We start from the raw sequence: 12,947 nt of genomic DNA, 5'->3' as shown, positions 1-12,947 counted from the left end.
AAATTTGTTTGAGTTCATTGTAGATTCTGGATATTAGCCCTTTGTCAGATGAGTAGGTTGTGAAAATTTTCTCCCATTTTGTAGGTTGCCTGTTCACTCTGATGGTAGTTTCTTTTGCTGTGCAGAAGCTCTTTAGTTTAATTAGATCCCATTCATCAATTTTGGCTTTTGTTGCCATTGCTTTTGGTGTTTTAGACATGAAGTCCTTGCCCATGCCTATGTCCTGAATGGTAATGCCTAGGTTTTCTTCCAGGGTTTTTATGGTTTTAGGTCTAACATGTAAGTCTTTAATCCATCTTGAATTAATTTTTGTATAAGGTGTAAGGAAGGGATCCAGTTTCAGCTTTCTACATATGGCTAGCCAGTTTTCCCAGCACCATTTATTAAATAGGGAATCCTTTCCCCATTTCTTGTTTTTGTCAGGTTTGTCAAAGATCAGATAGTTTTAGATATGCGGTGTTATTTCTGAGGGCTCTGTTTTGTTCCATTGATCTATATCTCTGTTTTGGTACCAGTACCATGCTGTTTTGTTTACTGTAGCCTCGTAGCATAGTTTGAAGTCAGGTAGCGTGATGCCTCCAGCTTTGTTCTTTTGGCTTAGGATTGACTTGGTGATGCGGGCTCCTATTTGGTTCCATATGAACTTTAAAGTAGTTTTTTCCAATTCTGTGAAGAAAGTCATTGGTAGCTTGATGGAGATGGCATTGAATCTATAAATTACCTTGGGCAGTATGGCCAGTTTCACAATATTGATTCTTCCTACCCATGAGCGTGGAATGTTCTTCTATTTGTTTGTATCCTCTTTTATTTCATTGAGCAGTGGTTTGTAGTTCTCCTTGAAGAGGTCCTTCACGTCCCTTGTAAGTTGGATTCCTAGGTATTTTATTCTCTTTGAAGCAGTTGTGAAGGGGAGTTCACTCATGATTTGGCTCTCTGTTTGTCTGTTATTGGTGTATAAGAATGCTTGTGATTTTTGTACATTGATTTTATATCCTGAGACTTTGCTAAAGTTGCTTATCAGCTTGAGGAGATTTTGGGCTGAGACAATGGGGTTTTCTAGATATACAATTATGTCATCTGCAAACAGGGACAATTTGACTTCCTCTTTTCCTAACTGAATACTCTTTATTTCCTTCTGCTGCCTAATTGCCCTGGCCACAACTTCCAACACTATGTTGAATAGGAGTGGTGAGAGAGGGCATCCCTGTCTCGTGCCGGTTTTCAAAGGGAATGCTTCCAGTTTTTGCCCATTCAGTATGATATTGGCTGTGGGTTTGTCATAGATAGTTCTTATTATTTTGAGGTACATCCCATCAATACCTAATTTATTGAGAGTTTTTAGCATGAAGGGCTGTTGAATTTTGTCAAAGGCCTTTTCTGCATCTATTGAGATAATCATGTGCTTTTGTCTTTGGTTCTGTTTATATGCTGGATTACATTTATTGATTTGCATATGTTGAACCAGCCTTGCATCCCAGGGATGAAGCCCACTTGATCATGGTGGATAAGCTTTTTGATGTGCTGCTGGATTCTGTTTGCCAGTGTTTTATTTAGGATATTTGCATCAATGTTCATCAAGGATATTGGTCTAAAATTCTCTTTTTTGCTTGTGTCTCTGCCCGGCTTTGGTATCAGGATGATGCTGGCCTCATAAAATGAGTTAGGGAGGATTCCCTCTCTTTCTATTGATTGGAATAGTTTCAGAAGGAATGGTACCAGTTCCTCCTTGTACCTCTGGTAGAATTCGGCTGTGAATCCATCTGGTCCTGGACTCTTTTTGGTTGGTAAACTATTGATTATTGCCACAATTTCAGAGCCTGTTATTGGTCTATTCAGAGATTCAACTTCTTCCTGGTTTAGTCTTGGGAGGGTGTATGTGTTGAGGAATTTATCCATTTCTTTTAGATTTTCTAGTTTATTTGCATAGAGGTGTTTGTAGTATTCTCTGATGGTAGTTTGTATTTCTGTGGGATTGGTGGTGATATCCCCTTTATCATTTTTTATTGCATCCATTTGATTCTTCTCTCTTTTCTTCTTTATTAGTCTTGCTAGCAGTCTTTGAATTTTGTTGATCTTTTCAAAAAACCAGCTCCTGGATTCATTTTTTGAAGGGTTTTTTCTGTCTCTATTTCCTTCAGTTCTGCTCTGATTTTAGTTATTTCTTGCCTTCTGCTAGTTTTTTAATGTGTTTGCTCTTGCTTTTCTAGTTCTTTTAATTGTGCTGTTAGGGTGTCAATTTTGGATCTTTCCTGCTTTTTCTTGTGGGCATTTAGTGCTATAAATTTCCCTCTACACACTGCTTTGAATGTGTCCCAGAGATTCTGGTATGTTGTGTCTTTGTTCTTGCTGGTTTCAAAGAACATCTTTATTCTCTCCTTCATTTTGTTATGTACCCAATAGTCATTCAGGAGCAGGTTGTTGAGTTTCCATTTAGTTGAGTGATTTTGAATGAGTTTCTTAATCCTGAGTTCTTGTTTGATTGCACTGTGGTCTGAGAGACAGGTTGTTATAATTTCTGTTCTTTCACGTTTGCTGAGGAGAGCTTTACTTCCAACTATGTGGTCAATTTTGGAATAGGTGTGGTGTGGTGCTGAAAAAATGTATATTCTGTTGATTTGGGTTGGAGAGTTCTGTAGATGTCTATTAGGTCTGCTTGGTGCAGAGCTGAGTTCAATTCCTGGATATCCTTGTTAACTTTGTGTCTCATTGATCTGTCTAATGTTGACAGTGGGGTGTTAAAGTCTCCCATTATTACTGTGTGGGAGTCTAAGTCTCTTTGTAAGTCACTAAGGACTTGCTTTATGAATCTGGGTGCTCCTGTATTGGGTGCATATATATTTAGGATAGTTAGCTCTTCTTGTTGAATTGATCCCTTTACCATTATGTAATGGCCTTCTTTGTCTCTTTTGATCTTTGTTGGTTTAAAGTCTGTTTTATCAGAGACTAGGATTGCAACCCCTGCCTTTTTTTGTTTTCCATTTGCTTGGTAGATCTTCCTCCATCCTTTTATTTTGAGCCTGTGTGTCTCTGCACATGAAATGGGTTTCCTGAACACAGCACACTGATGGGTCTTGACTCTTTATCCAATTTGCCAGTCTGTGTCTTTTAATTGAAGCATTTAGTCCATTTACATTTAAAGTTAATATTGTTATGTGTGAATTTGATCCTGTCATTATGATGTTAGCTGGTTATTTTGCTCGTTAGTTGATGCAGTTTCTTCCTAGCCTTGATGGTCTTTACAATTTGGCATGATTTTGCAGTGGCTGGTACCGCTTGTTCTTTTCTATGTTTAGTGCTTCCTTCAGGAGCTCTTTCATGGCAGGCCTGGTGGTGACAAAATCTCTCAGCATTTGCTTGTGTGTAAAGTATTTTATTTCTCCTTCACTTATGAAGCTTAGTTTGGCTGGATATAAAATTCTGGGTTGAAAATTCTTTTCTTTAAGAATGTCGAATATAGGCCCCCACTCTCTTCTGGCTTGTAGGGTTTCTACCGAGAGATCCACTGTTAGTTTGATGGGCTTCCGTTTGTGGGTAACCCGACCTTTTTCTCTGGCTGCTCTTAACATTTTTTCCTTCATTTCAACTTTGGTGAATGTGACAATTATGTGTCTTGGAGTTGCTCTTCTCGAGGAGTATCTTTGTGGTGTTCTCTGTATTTCCTGAATCTGAATGTTAGCCTGCCTTGCTAGATTGGGGAAGTTCTCCTGGATAATATCCTGCAGAGTGTTTTCCAACTTGGTTCCATTCTCCCTGTCACTTTCAGGTACACCAGTCAGACTTAGATTTGGTCTTTTCACATGGTCCCATATTTCTTGGAGGCTTTGTTCATTTCCTTTTATTCTTGTTTCTCTAGACTTCCCTTCTCGCTTCATTTCGTTCATTTCATTTTCCGTCGCTGTTACCGTTTCTTCCAGTTGATCGCATTGGCTCCTGGGGCTTCTGCATTCTTCACGTAGTTCTTGAGCCTTGGCTTTCAGCTCCGTCATCTCCTTTAAGCACTTCTCTGTATTGGTTATTCTAGTTATACATCCATCTAATTCTTTTTCAAAATTTTTAACTTCTTTGCCTTTGGCTTGAATTTCCTCCTGTAGCTCAGAGTAGTTTGATCATCTGAAGCCTTCTTTTCTCAACTTGTCAAAGTCATTCTCCATCCAGCTCTGTTCCATTGCTGGTGAGGAACTGCATTCCTTTGGAGGAGGAGAGGTGCTCTGCATTTTAGAGTTTCCAGTTTTTCTGCTCTGTTTTTTCTCCATCTTTGTGGTTTTGTCTACTTTTGGTCTTTGATGATGGTGATGTACAGATGGGTTTTTGGTGTGGATGTCCTTTCTGTTTGTTAGTTTTCCTTCTCACAGACAGGACCCTCAGCTGCAGGTCTGTTGAATTTTGCTAGAGGTCCACTCCAGACCCTGTTTGCCTGGGTGTCAGCAGCAGTGGCTGCAGAACAGCGGATTTTTTGTGAACCGTGAATGCTGCTGCCTGATTGTTCTTCTGGAAGTTTTGTCTCAGAGTAGTAGCCGCCGTGTTAGGTGTCAGTCTGCCCCTACTGGGGGGTGTCTCCCAGTTAGACTGCTTGGGGACCCACTTGAGGAGGCAGTCTGCCTGTTCTCAGATCTCCAGCTGCGTGCTGGGAGAACAACTACTCTCTTCAAAGCTGTCAGACAGGGACATTTAAGTCTGCAGAAGTTACTGCTGTCTTTTTGTTTGTCTGTGCTCTGCCCCCAGAGATGGAGCCTACAGAGGCAGGCAGGCCTCCTTGAGCCGTGGTGGGCTCCACCCAGTTGGAGCTTCCCAGCTGCTTTGTTTACCTAATCAAGCCTGGGTAATGGCAGGCGCCCCTCCCCCAGCCTCGCTGCTGCCTTGCAGTTTAATCTCAGATTGCTGTGTTAGCAATCAGCGAGACTCTGTGGGCGTAGGACCCTCCGATCCAGATGCAGGATATAATCTCCTGGTGTGCCGTTTTTTAAGCCTGTTGGAAAAGCGCAGTATTAGGGTGGGAGGGACCCGATTTTCCAGGTGCCATCTGTCACTCCTTTCTTTGACTAGGAAAGGGAACTCCCTGACCCCTTGCACTTCCCGAGTGAGGCAATGCCTCACCCTACTTCAGCTCATGCACAGTGCGCTGCACCCACTGTCCTGTGCTCACTGTCTGGCACTCCCTCATGAGATGAACCTGGTACCTCAGATGGAAATGCAGAAATCACCTGTCTTCTGCATCGCTCATGCTGGGAGCTGTAGAGCAGACAGGAAGTGGGTTATTGAAGTCCCCTACTACTGTTGTATTGCTGTCTAGTTCTCCCTTCATTTCTGTTAATATTTTCTTTATATATTTAGGTGCTCTGATGGTGGGTGCACATATGTTTATAATTATTATATCATATTGATGAATTGAGCCCTTTAGTATAATGACCTTCTTTGTCTCTTTTGAAAGTTTTTGACTTAAAGTCTACTTTGTCTAAGTAGAGCCATCCCTCAGCTCTTTTGGTTATCACTTGCATGGAATATCTTTCCAAACCTTCACTTTCAGTCTATGTATATACTTAAAGCTAAAGTGAGTTTTTTTTTAATAGGCAGCAATTTCTTATAACTTATTTTTTTCACTCTGTCTTTTGATTAGAGAATTTAATCCATTTACATTTAAAGTAATTACTGATAGTTAAGGACTTAGTATTGCCATTTAAAGAATTGTTTTCCGACTGTTTTACAGTTCCTTCATTCTATTCTTCCTCTTTTCCCTTATGATTTGATGATTTTTTTGCTAATAGTATGCTTTGATTGCTTTCTCTTTATCATCTGTGTATCTACTACAGGTTTTTTATTTGTAGATACTATGGGTCTTACATAAAACATAACTATTTATTTTAAGCTGAAAACAACTTTGTCTGCTGCATATAAAAACTGAGATTTAGCTTTTCCTCCCACTACATTTTATGTTATTGATGTCACAATTCACGTATTTTATATAACATGTACCCATTAACAAATTTTTGTAGTTATAGTTATTTTAATACTTCTGTCTTTTAACTTACACTAGTGTTAAAAATGATGCTGCATCAGCATTAAAGTATTAATGTTTTCTGAATTTGACTCTATTATTACCTTTACAATAAGTTTTATACTTTCATATGTGTTCAGATTGTTAATGTCCTTTCATTTCAACTTGAAAAACTCCCATTAGCATTTCTCATAAAGTGCATCTAATGATGATGAACTCCTGCAGCTTTTGTCTCTTTGGGAAAGTCCTTACCTCTCCTTGTCCCTGAAGGACAGCCTTGCTATACAGTATTCTTGGTAGGCAGTTGTTTTCTTTTAGCACTTTGAATACATCATCTCAATTTCTTTTGGCCTGCAAGGTTTCTACTGACAAACACACTGATAGTCTTATAGGGGTTCCCTTGAACTTTTTTTCTCTTTGCTTTTCTCTTGCTGCTTGCAAAATTTTCTTTTGTCTTTGATTTTTACAAATTTGATTATAATGTGTCTTGGTGGCAATCTGTTTGTATTTAATATATTTGGGAGTTATTTGGGCTTCATGGATCTGCATGTTATTCTTCCTCTCCACATTTGGAAAGTTCAGCTGCTTTTCTTTAAATAAGCTTTCTCCCCCTTTTTTCTTCTTTCTCTGCTTCTTCTGGAACACAAATAAGGTGTATATTGGTTTACTTAATGATGACCTATGATTTCTGTAGGCTATCTTCACTTTTTCATTCTTTTTTCTATTACTCTGGTTGGGTAATTTTGAATGACCAGACTTTGAGCTCTCTGATTCTTCTGCTTGATTTGGTCTGCTGTTGAATCTCTTTATTGAATTTTTCAGTTTAGTTATGATGTTCCTTAGCTCTAGAATTTCTGTTTGGTTCTTTTTTTTGATTTCTATCTCTTTATTGAACTTTTCATTCTGTTTATGTACTCTTTTTCTTATTTTGTTTAGTTGTCTATCTGTGTTCTCTTGTAGCTCACTTAGCTTCAAGATGATTATTTTGAATTTTTCATTAGGCTGTTTTTCATTAGCGACAGTTACTTGTGTTTTATTTGTTCCTTTGGTGGTATCACGTTTCCTTGATTATTTGTGATCCTTATGGACATGCCCTGGTATCTGTACATTTGAAAAAGTGGGCATCTCTTCTAGTCTTTACAGATTGGCTTTGGCAGGGAAAGCCTTTACCAGTTGGCTGGTCCAAAGATTCTCAGGGGGCTATCTAGCTGGGCTCATGGGTGGACTTATGCTAGAGTTCTTGGGCCAACTTGCTTGGTGCCTGGGTCAGCAAGTGGATAGGCTTTGTGCCTGGGTCTATGGGGGCCAGCCTGGTGTTGGGGTCCATTGGAATGGGCCTGGAGCCTGTGTTAATAAGGACCAAAGTCTGGGTCCATGAGGGCCAACCTGATTCCTGGGGTAGATGTGTGGGGTTAAGCCTTCAGTCTGAGTCTGCAGGAGCCACCCTGGTGCTGGAATGAACCTGGTGCCTGGATCCATTGGGATAGACCTGGAACCTGGACCCATGGAGCCTGGGCCTCCTATGTTGAACCCAGTGCTGGGGTCTCCTATTGTGGGCCTGTACTCTGGAATTGCTGGAGCAGGCCTAGATTCTGTTACCTGGGGCTGCAGGGACTGGCCTGGAGCTGGGGTGGGTTAGAGCCTGGGTTCACAGGGCCAGTCTGGAGCCTGGAACTGGCAATGTGGTCCTGGTGCCTGGGGTTATGAGGGGTGGCCTGGAGCTGGTTGCATAGGGGCCAGCCTAGCACTGGGTTGGGCTTGGAGCCTGGGTCTATGGGTATTGCTCTGGAGGCCAGGTCCATGGGCACTGGAGTCAGGGACCACAGGGCTGGCCTGGAGCTGGGGTAGGCCTAAACGCTGGGTCCATGTGTTCTGGCCTGGAATCTGGGGCTTTTAGGGGTGGCCTGACACTGATGCCAGTCTGGAGTTTTGGGTGGGGCTGGAGCCTGAATTTTCTAGGGCTGGCTTAGGGCCTGGGGTTGTTGGGGCTGGCCTGGTGTTTAGGTGGGCCTGGAAGCTTGGTCTGTGGGTGCCACCCTGGTGCCAATGTTCATTGGCCTGGACCTGGTGCTGGGGTCTGTGGCAAAGTTGGGTGCTTACTTCACTCATTTTACCCTATGCAGAGAGTATCTGTCTCTCTACTTACTGTGCCACCTAGTCTTGGGGGAGGAGTGATAGAAGTAACGTGAAGTTGTCCTTCTTACCCTTCCCAATGAGCCTTTTCTTATTTCTCTAATACATTCAAGTGCTATAATCTCTCCTCTGAAATCTTTAGCTCTTGTGAAGATATTTTTGTGCATGGATAGTTGTTCAAATGGATGTTTCTACAGGGACAAACACTGGAAAGTCCTATTTTGCCATCTTGCTGACATCACTCTTGTATATATCTATACAAAATTATCCCACCTTTGTAAATGTATGACACATATATGTATGTATGTATATCTGTGTGTATATATGTGTTTTTGTTCTAATTGCTAATCTAATTCTTTCATCCAAATAGTATATTATGAACTTCATTCCATAACAAAGTATTCTTCTTAAAATATGTTTTAATCATTGCATAATATTTCATTGTATGGATGCAACAACATTTAGCTAATCAATTTTGTTATTTTTGCATATTTATTTTATTATTATAAAAAGTCTTCTAAGGAATTCTTATCTATTTGAGCATAACCTTGATTACTTCCTTAGGGTCTAGCTCTAGATGTGAAATAGCAGAATCAAAGGTTATGTTAAACTTGATATTCCTTATTGTTTTTCCTTTACGATGACAAAGGAAGCAGATCTCCTGTCTCTTACATTATAGAGGTTAGATATTATGGTTGCTTATGAAGAAAAGGAAAGAAGTGGCCTCTTATGTGCAAGTCTTAGCTTTCTTCCTAGTGCCTTTTGTATTCTGTCGTATCAACCAGAGCTGTATAATTAATTACTTATTCATGTGCAAAGTAAAGAGTTAATCTGCAGCACATTAACACATGTAGAAAATTTAGAAGTCCTGCCAAAATAGATTTTTATATGCATAAATGTAACATGAATAATATTTCAGGTTTCATGACCCCTTTGCCTATAAGAGAATATTATTCAAACTCAAGATGAGAGAGAAAATCTGGACTTATTTTTCAGCAATGTTAGCCAATAATTCTTAAACAGTTGTGCTTTTGGAATTATCCATAACCATGGAAAGAGGACTTTGGGGGTTAAAATTTTAGTTTGCCTTTCCCATGTGCATGAATCTTTTTCATTTATTCATTTGCTATTTTATTTTATGGTTGAAATTTTACCTAAGAACATACCTTTCTGAATGGTTTTTACATGCCAATGACTTTTTATTTATTTTTTATTTTTTTAGATTTGGATCCTACAAAGAAGGACACAATTATGAAAACAACCATCATTTTCATATGAATACTCCCAAATACTTTTTATGAAACATTTAAAACAAGAAGTTATTGGCTGGGCAAATCTAAGAAAAAAGTATGTAAGATAAAAAGAAGAGATTAATGAAAGTGAGAAAATACACATGAAGAACCTCAACTTAAAAAAACATGGTATCTATGCAGTGGGAAATTACCTCCATTTATAAACTATGTTGCTTAATAAAAACATTTCTCTAAATTGTTTTCCCTAAATTTTGATAAAAAATAGAATGTAGGGTAATAGAAGAAAGTTTCACTATGGAGTTAAAATAATTAAAAATGTCATCTTTTTAAGGCTTAGAAATAGGAAATTTTTTTTGTTTGTTTTCTTTTTTTGAGGCAAAGTCTCTCCCAGTTGCCAAGGCAAAGTGCAGTGGTGTGATCACTGCTCACTGCCACCTTGATCCTTAAGGCTTAAAAATAGGATTTTTTTCAAAGTGCAGTGGTGCGATCACTGCTCACTGCAGCCTTGATCTCTTGGGCTCAGGTGATCCTCCCACCTCAACCTTTGGAGTATCTGAGACTATAAGTGCTTGCTACCATGCCTGGCTAATTGTTTAATATTTTGTAGGGAAGAGGTCTCACTGTGTTTCCCAGACTGGTCTCAAACTTCTGGGCTCAAGCAATCCTCCCACCAGCCTCCCAAACTGCTGGGATTACAAGCGTGAGTCACTGCACCCAGCCGGACATTGATTTGTTGATGAGCTGGAAGGACTACTTGTGAAAATCAAGCACTTTAAACCCTCCTTGGGACAAAGCTGGGGAAAATGTTCAACAAATTAAGTCTAATTACTACAAGAATAATGTGCATGTGGCTATTACTGACAACATAAGCAGCAGCCCATCACCATCCTTCCCTGAACTGTGAGGGGTCGTCTATCTTTTTCCCCATACTTACATCACTTCATGGCTGTACATGACACACTGTGTTGATGCCTCCAATCAGTCAGGCCACCAGGCTGTCAGCAAGCATACCTTAACACACAGAGGTGTCCCATGAAGTGATTTTCCTTCTGTAGAATCAAGTAGGCAGTCAAAGGGGAGAATTCAACCCAACAGAACCATCTCCACAGAAGATAATGATTTGAATGTTGGTCATGGACTCAAGTGAGGTCTTAGAACTGGAAAGGACACTGAATGCTGCTTTATCTTTTGGGGGCAGGGATAAAAGTTGCCAGAAAGAAAGTTTCCAGAAGTATTATGTCACAATCTAAGGAGATTCCTTAGATCTATTTAACAAAAGTGTATCATACTAGTCTGTTCTCATGCTGCTATAAAGAACTGCCCAAGCCTGGATCATTTATAAAGGAAAGAGGTTTAATTGACTCACAGTTCCACAGGGCTGGGGAGGCCTCAGGGCACTTACAATCATGGTGGAAGGGGAAGCAAACACATCCTTCTTCACATGGTGGCAGGAAGGAGAAGTGCTGAGCAAAAAGGGAAAAGTCCCTTATGAAACCATCAGATCTCATGAGAGCTCACTATCATGAGAACAGCATGGGGGTGACCGCCCCCATGACTCAATTACATCTCACCAGGCCCCTCTCATGACACGTGGGGATTATGGGAGTTATGATTCAAGATGAGATTTGACTGGGGACACATCCAAACTCCAAACAATATCATATACTGAACACATTGCCATATGCAAAACACTGAATTCCTATAGTAGTTTTAAAGATGAATCCATGAATGATCCTGCAGTTTCTTCAAAAGGTGGAAGCTCATTCACTTCTCTTTTAGTATGGGCTAGACTTAGTGACTTACTTCTAATGAAGAGAATAAAGTGAAAGAGATGGTTTGTGACTCCAAGTCTGGATTATAAACAATACTGGGGCTTTTGTCTTAATCTCACTGTCTGCTTCTGAGAGAAGCCAGCTGCTATGTCATGAGCAGCCCCATGGAAAGGTGGTGAGGAACTGAGGCCTTGTGCCAATAGCCATGGGAGTGAGTCACCTTAGATTTGGAAACTCCAACCCCAGAAAAACTTCAGATAACTTCAGCCCCATGTTGGCTACAACTTCATGAGAGATCCTGAGCCCTAAGCACCTAGCTTAATTCGTCCCAAATCTGGACAGATAATAACTGTTTGTTGTTTTAAGCCACTATGTAATGGGGTAATTTGTTTTGTATCAATATATAAGTAACACAGTCCTTAAACTTATATTTGAAAAACTTCGGGAATCTGGCAACAACAAACATGTTTATTCAGTGTCCGTTTTATCCATTATACTGTACTAGGCATGTGGTAGTGGTGGGAGGTGTCACTTAACTGAAAAAGACATTGCCCTAAACGCAAGTATGAGAGATGGGAAAATACGAAGACAGCTTGAATAGCAACTACTGATTATTTACCCTCTATTGAGCTAGATGCTTTACCAATGTTATCTCCTGATAACAATACTGCAGTGTTGTATAACCCACATGCCAACTAGGGTCTCTCTACCTTTAAGCTCTAGGTAAGACAGCCAGAACCCCCATTCCACTCCTGCCAGAAGAGAGTGTCTTCCTAAGATTTCTGTGAATTGTGGGAAGTGAAGGAGACAAGAATCACATTCTTATAGGCATCTCTCTCACTGATCTCCTTCTACCATCATATTTCAATTTATACATGGTCTCATTGCATTTCTGACACCCGAGTCATGCTACTGTGCATGGTAAATGCAAGCAGATATGCATTTAAAACACATTGTTAGTGCCTGGGGAGACAGATCCACACACGGAGAGCAGGAGCTGCCTCTGTTCTATGCCAAGCAGAGAGTTTGGTTGTTTTCTTGACTTCCTCAAAAGAAACAAATAAAAAACTCTTAACCATGTGTCTTAGTGGGTAGCATCTTTTACTGAATGTTTGGGAAGATAGAGAAGGGTTTACATGGTAGAAACTCAAAACATATCAAAGGGGGTAATTAGATATTCCGTTGCTTTACAAATCTTTTCTCCACATCATGTAGTTTGGTAATATCCTACTTTCTTCTCTAGTTGTTCATATCTCCCCCAAATTTCTACTAAATCCTAATGCAAATCAGATTAACTATCTTTATGTTTTAGCCTCCTGCTTACTCATCAGGCTCTTGGGATCTTAACTTCTATGTCCATAGCTTATCTAAGTGGGAGGTTTCAATACACCTCTCTCAGTAAATGATAAAAAAAGGAGAAAGTTTGAATAATGCAATTAATCGAAGTGACATATGTAGAACAGTGCTCCAAGAAACTTCAAGTTACCCATTATTTTCAAGTGCCTGCAGAACATTTACCAAAACAGACCATATGCTAGGCCAAAAAGCAAGGCTCAACAAATGTCAAAATATTGACTTCATACAGGATTATATTTTCTGATGGTGATAAGACTAAACTAAAAACACATAACCAAAAGAAAATGGGAAAGTCCCAAATATTGGAAATAGAATAATAAACTTCCAGGTAATCCATGGGTCAAAAAGAGACCACAATGGAAGTGAGAAAATATTTTGAACTAAATAGTAATGAAAATATGGCATATCAAAAGTTATATGATATAGTTTTGTGTTTAGAGG

The 12,947-nt window shown here is 39.8% G+C and overlaps 1 protein-coding gene across 2 annotated transcripts in view; it reads left to right on the top strand.

Annotated features, from left to right (window-relative positions):
* Window positions 1-9,613, top strand: part of CWH43 (cell wall biogenesis 43 C-terminal homolog) — a 79,990-nt gene extending 70,377 nt beyond the window's left edge. For both annotated transcript variants that reach the window (XM_030801220.1, XM_030801221.1), the window contains exon 16: window positions 9,348-9,613. In XM_030801220.1, coding sequence (XP_030657080.1) covers window positions 9,348-9,426 — 79 coding nt within the window. In that variant the 3' untranslated portion in view covers window positions 9,427-9,613. The remainder of the gene's footprint in view (window positions 1-9,347) is intronic.
* Window positions 9,614-12,947: the final 3,334 nt, after the last annotated feature.

This window comes from Nomascus leucogenys, chromosome 20, assembly GCF_006542625.1.
Source record: "Nomascus leucogenys isolate Asia chromosome 20, Asia_NLE_v1, whole genome shotgun sequence".
In the NCBI taxonomy this organism is placed as follows: domain Eukaryota; kingdom Metazoa; phylum Chordata; class Mammalia; order Primates; family Hylobatidae; genus Nomascus; species Nomascus leucogenys.
The sequence above is the reverse complement of the archived record's forward strand: the minus strand, read 5'-3'. Positions and strand labels throughout refer to the sequence as shown.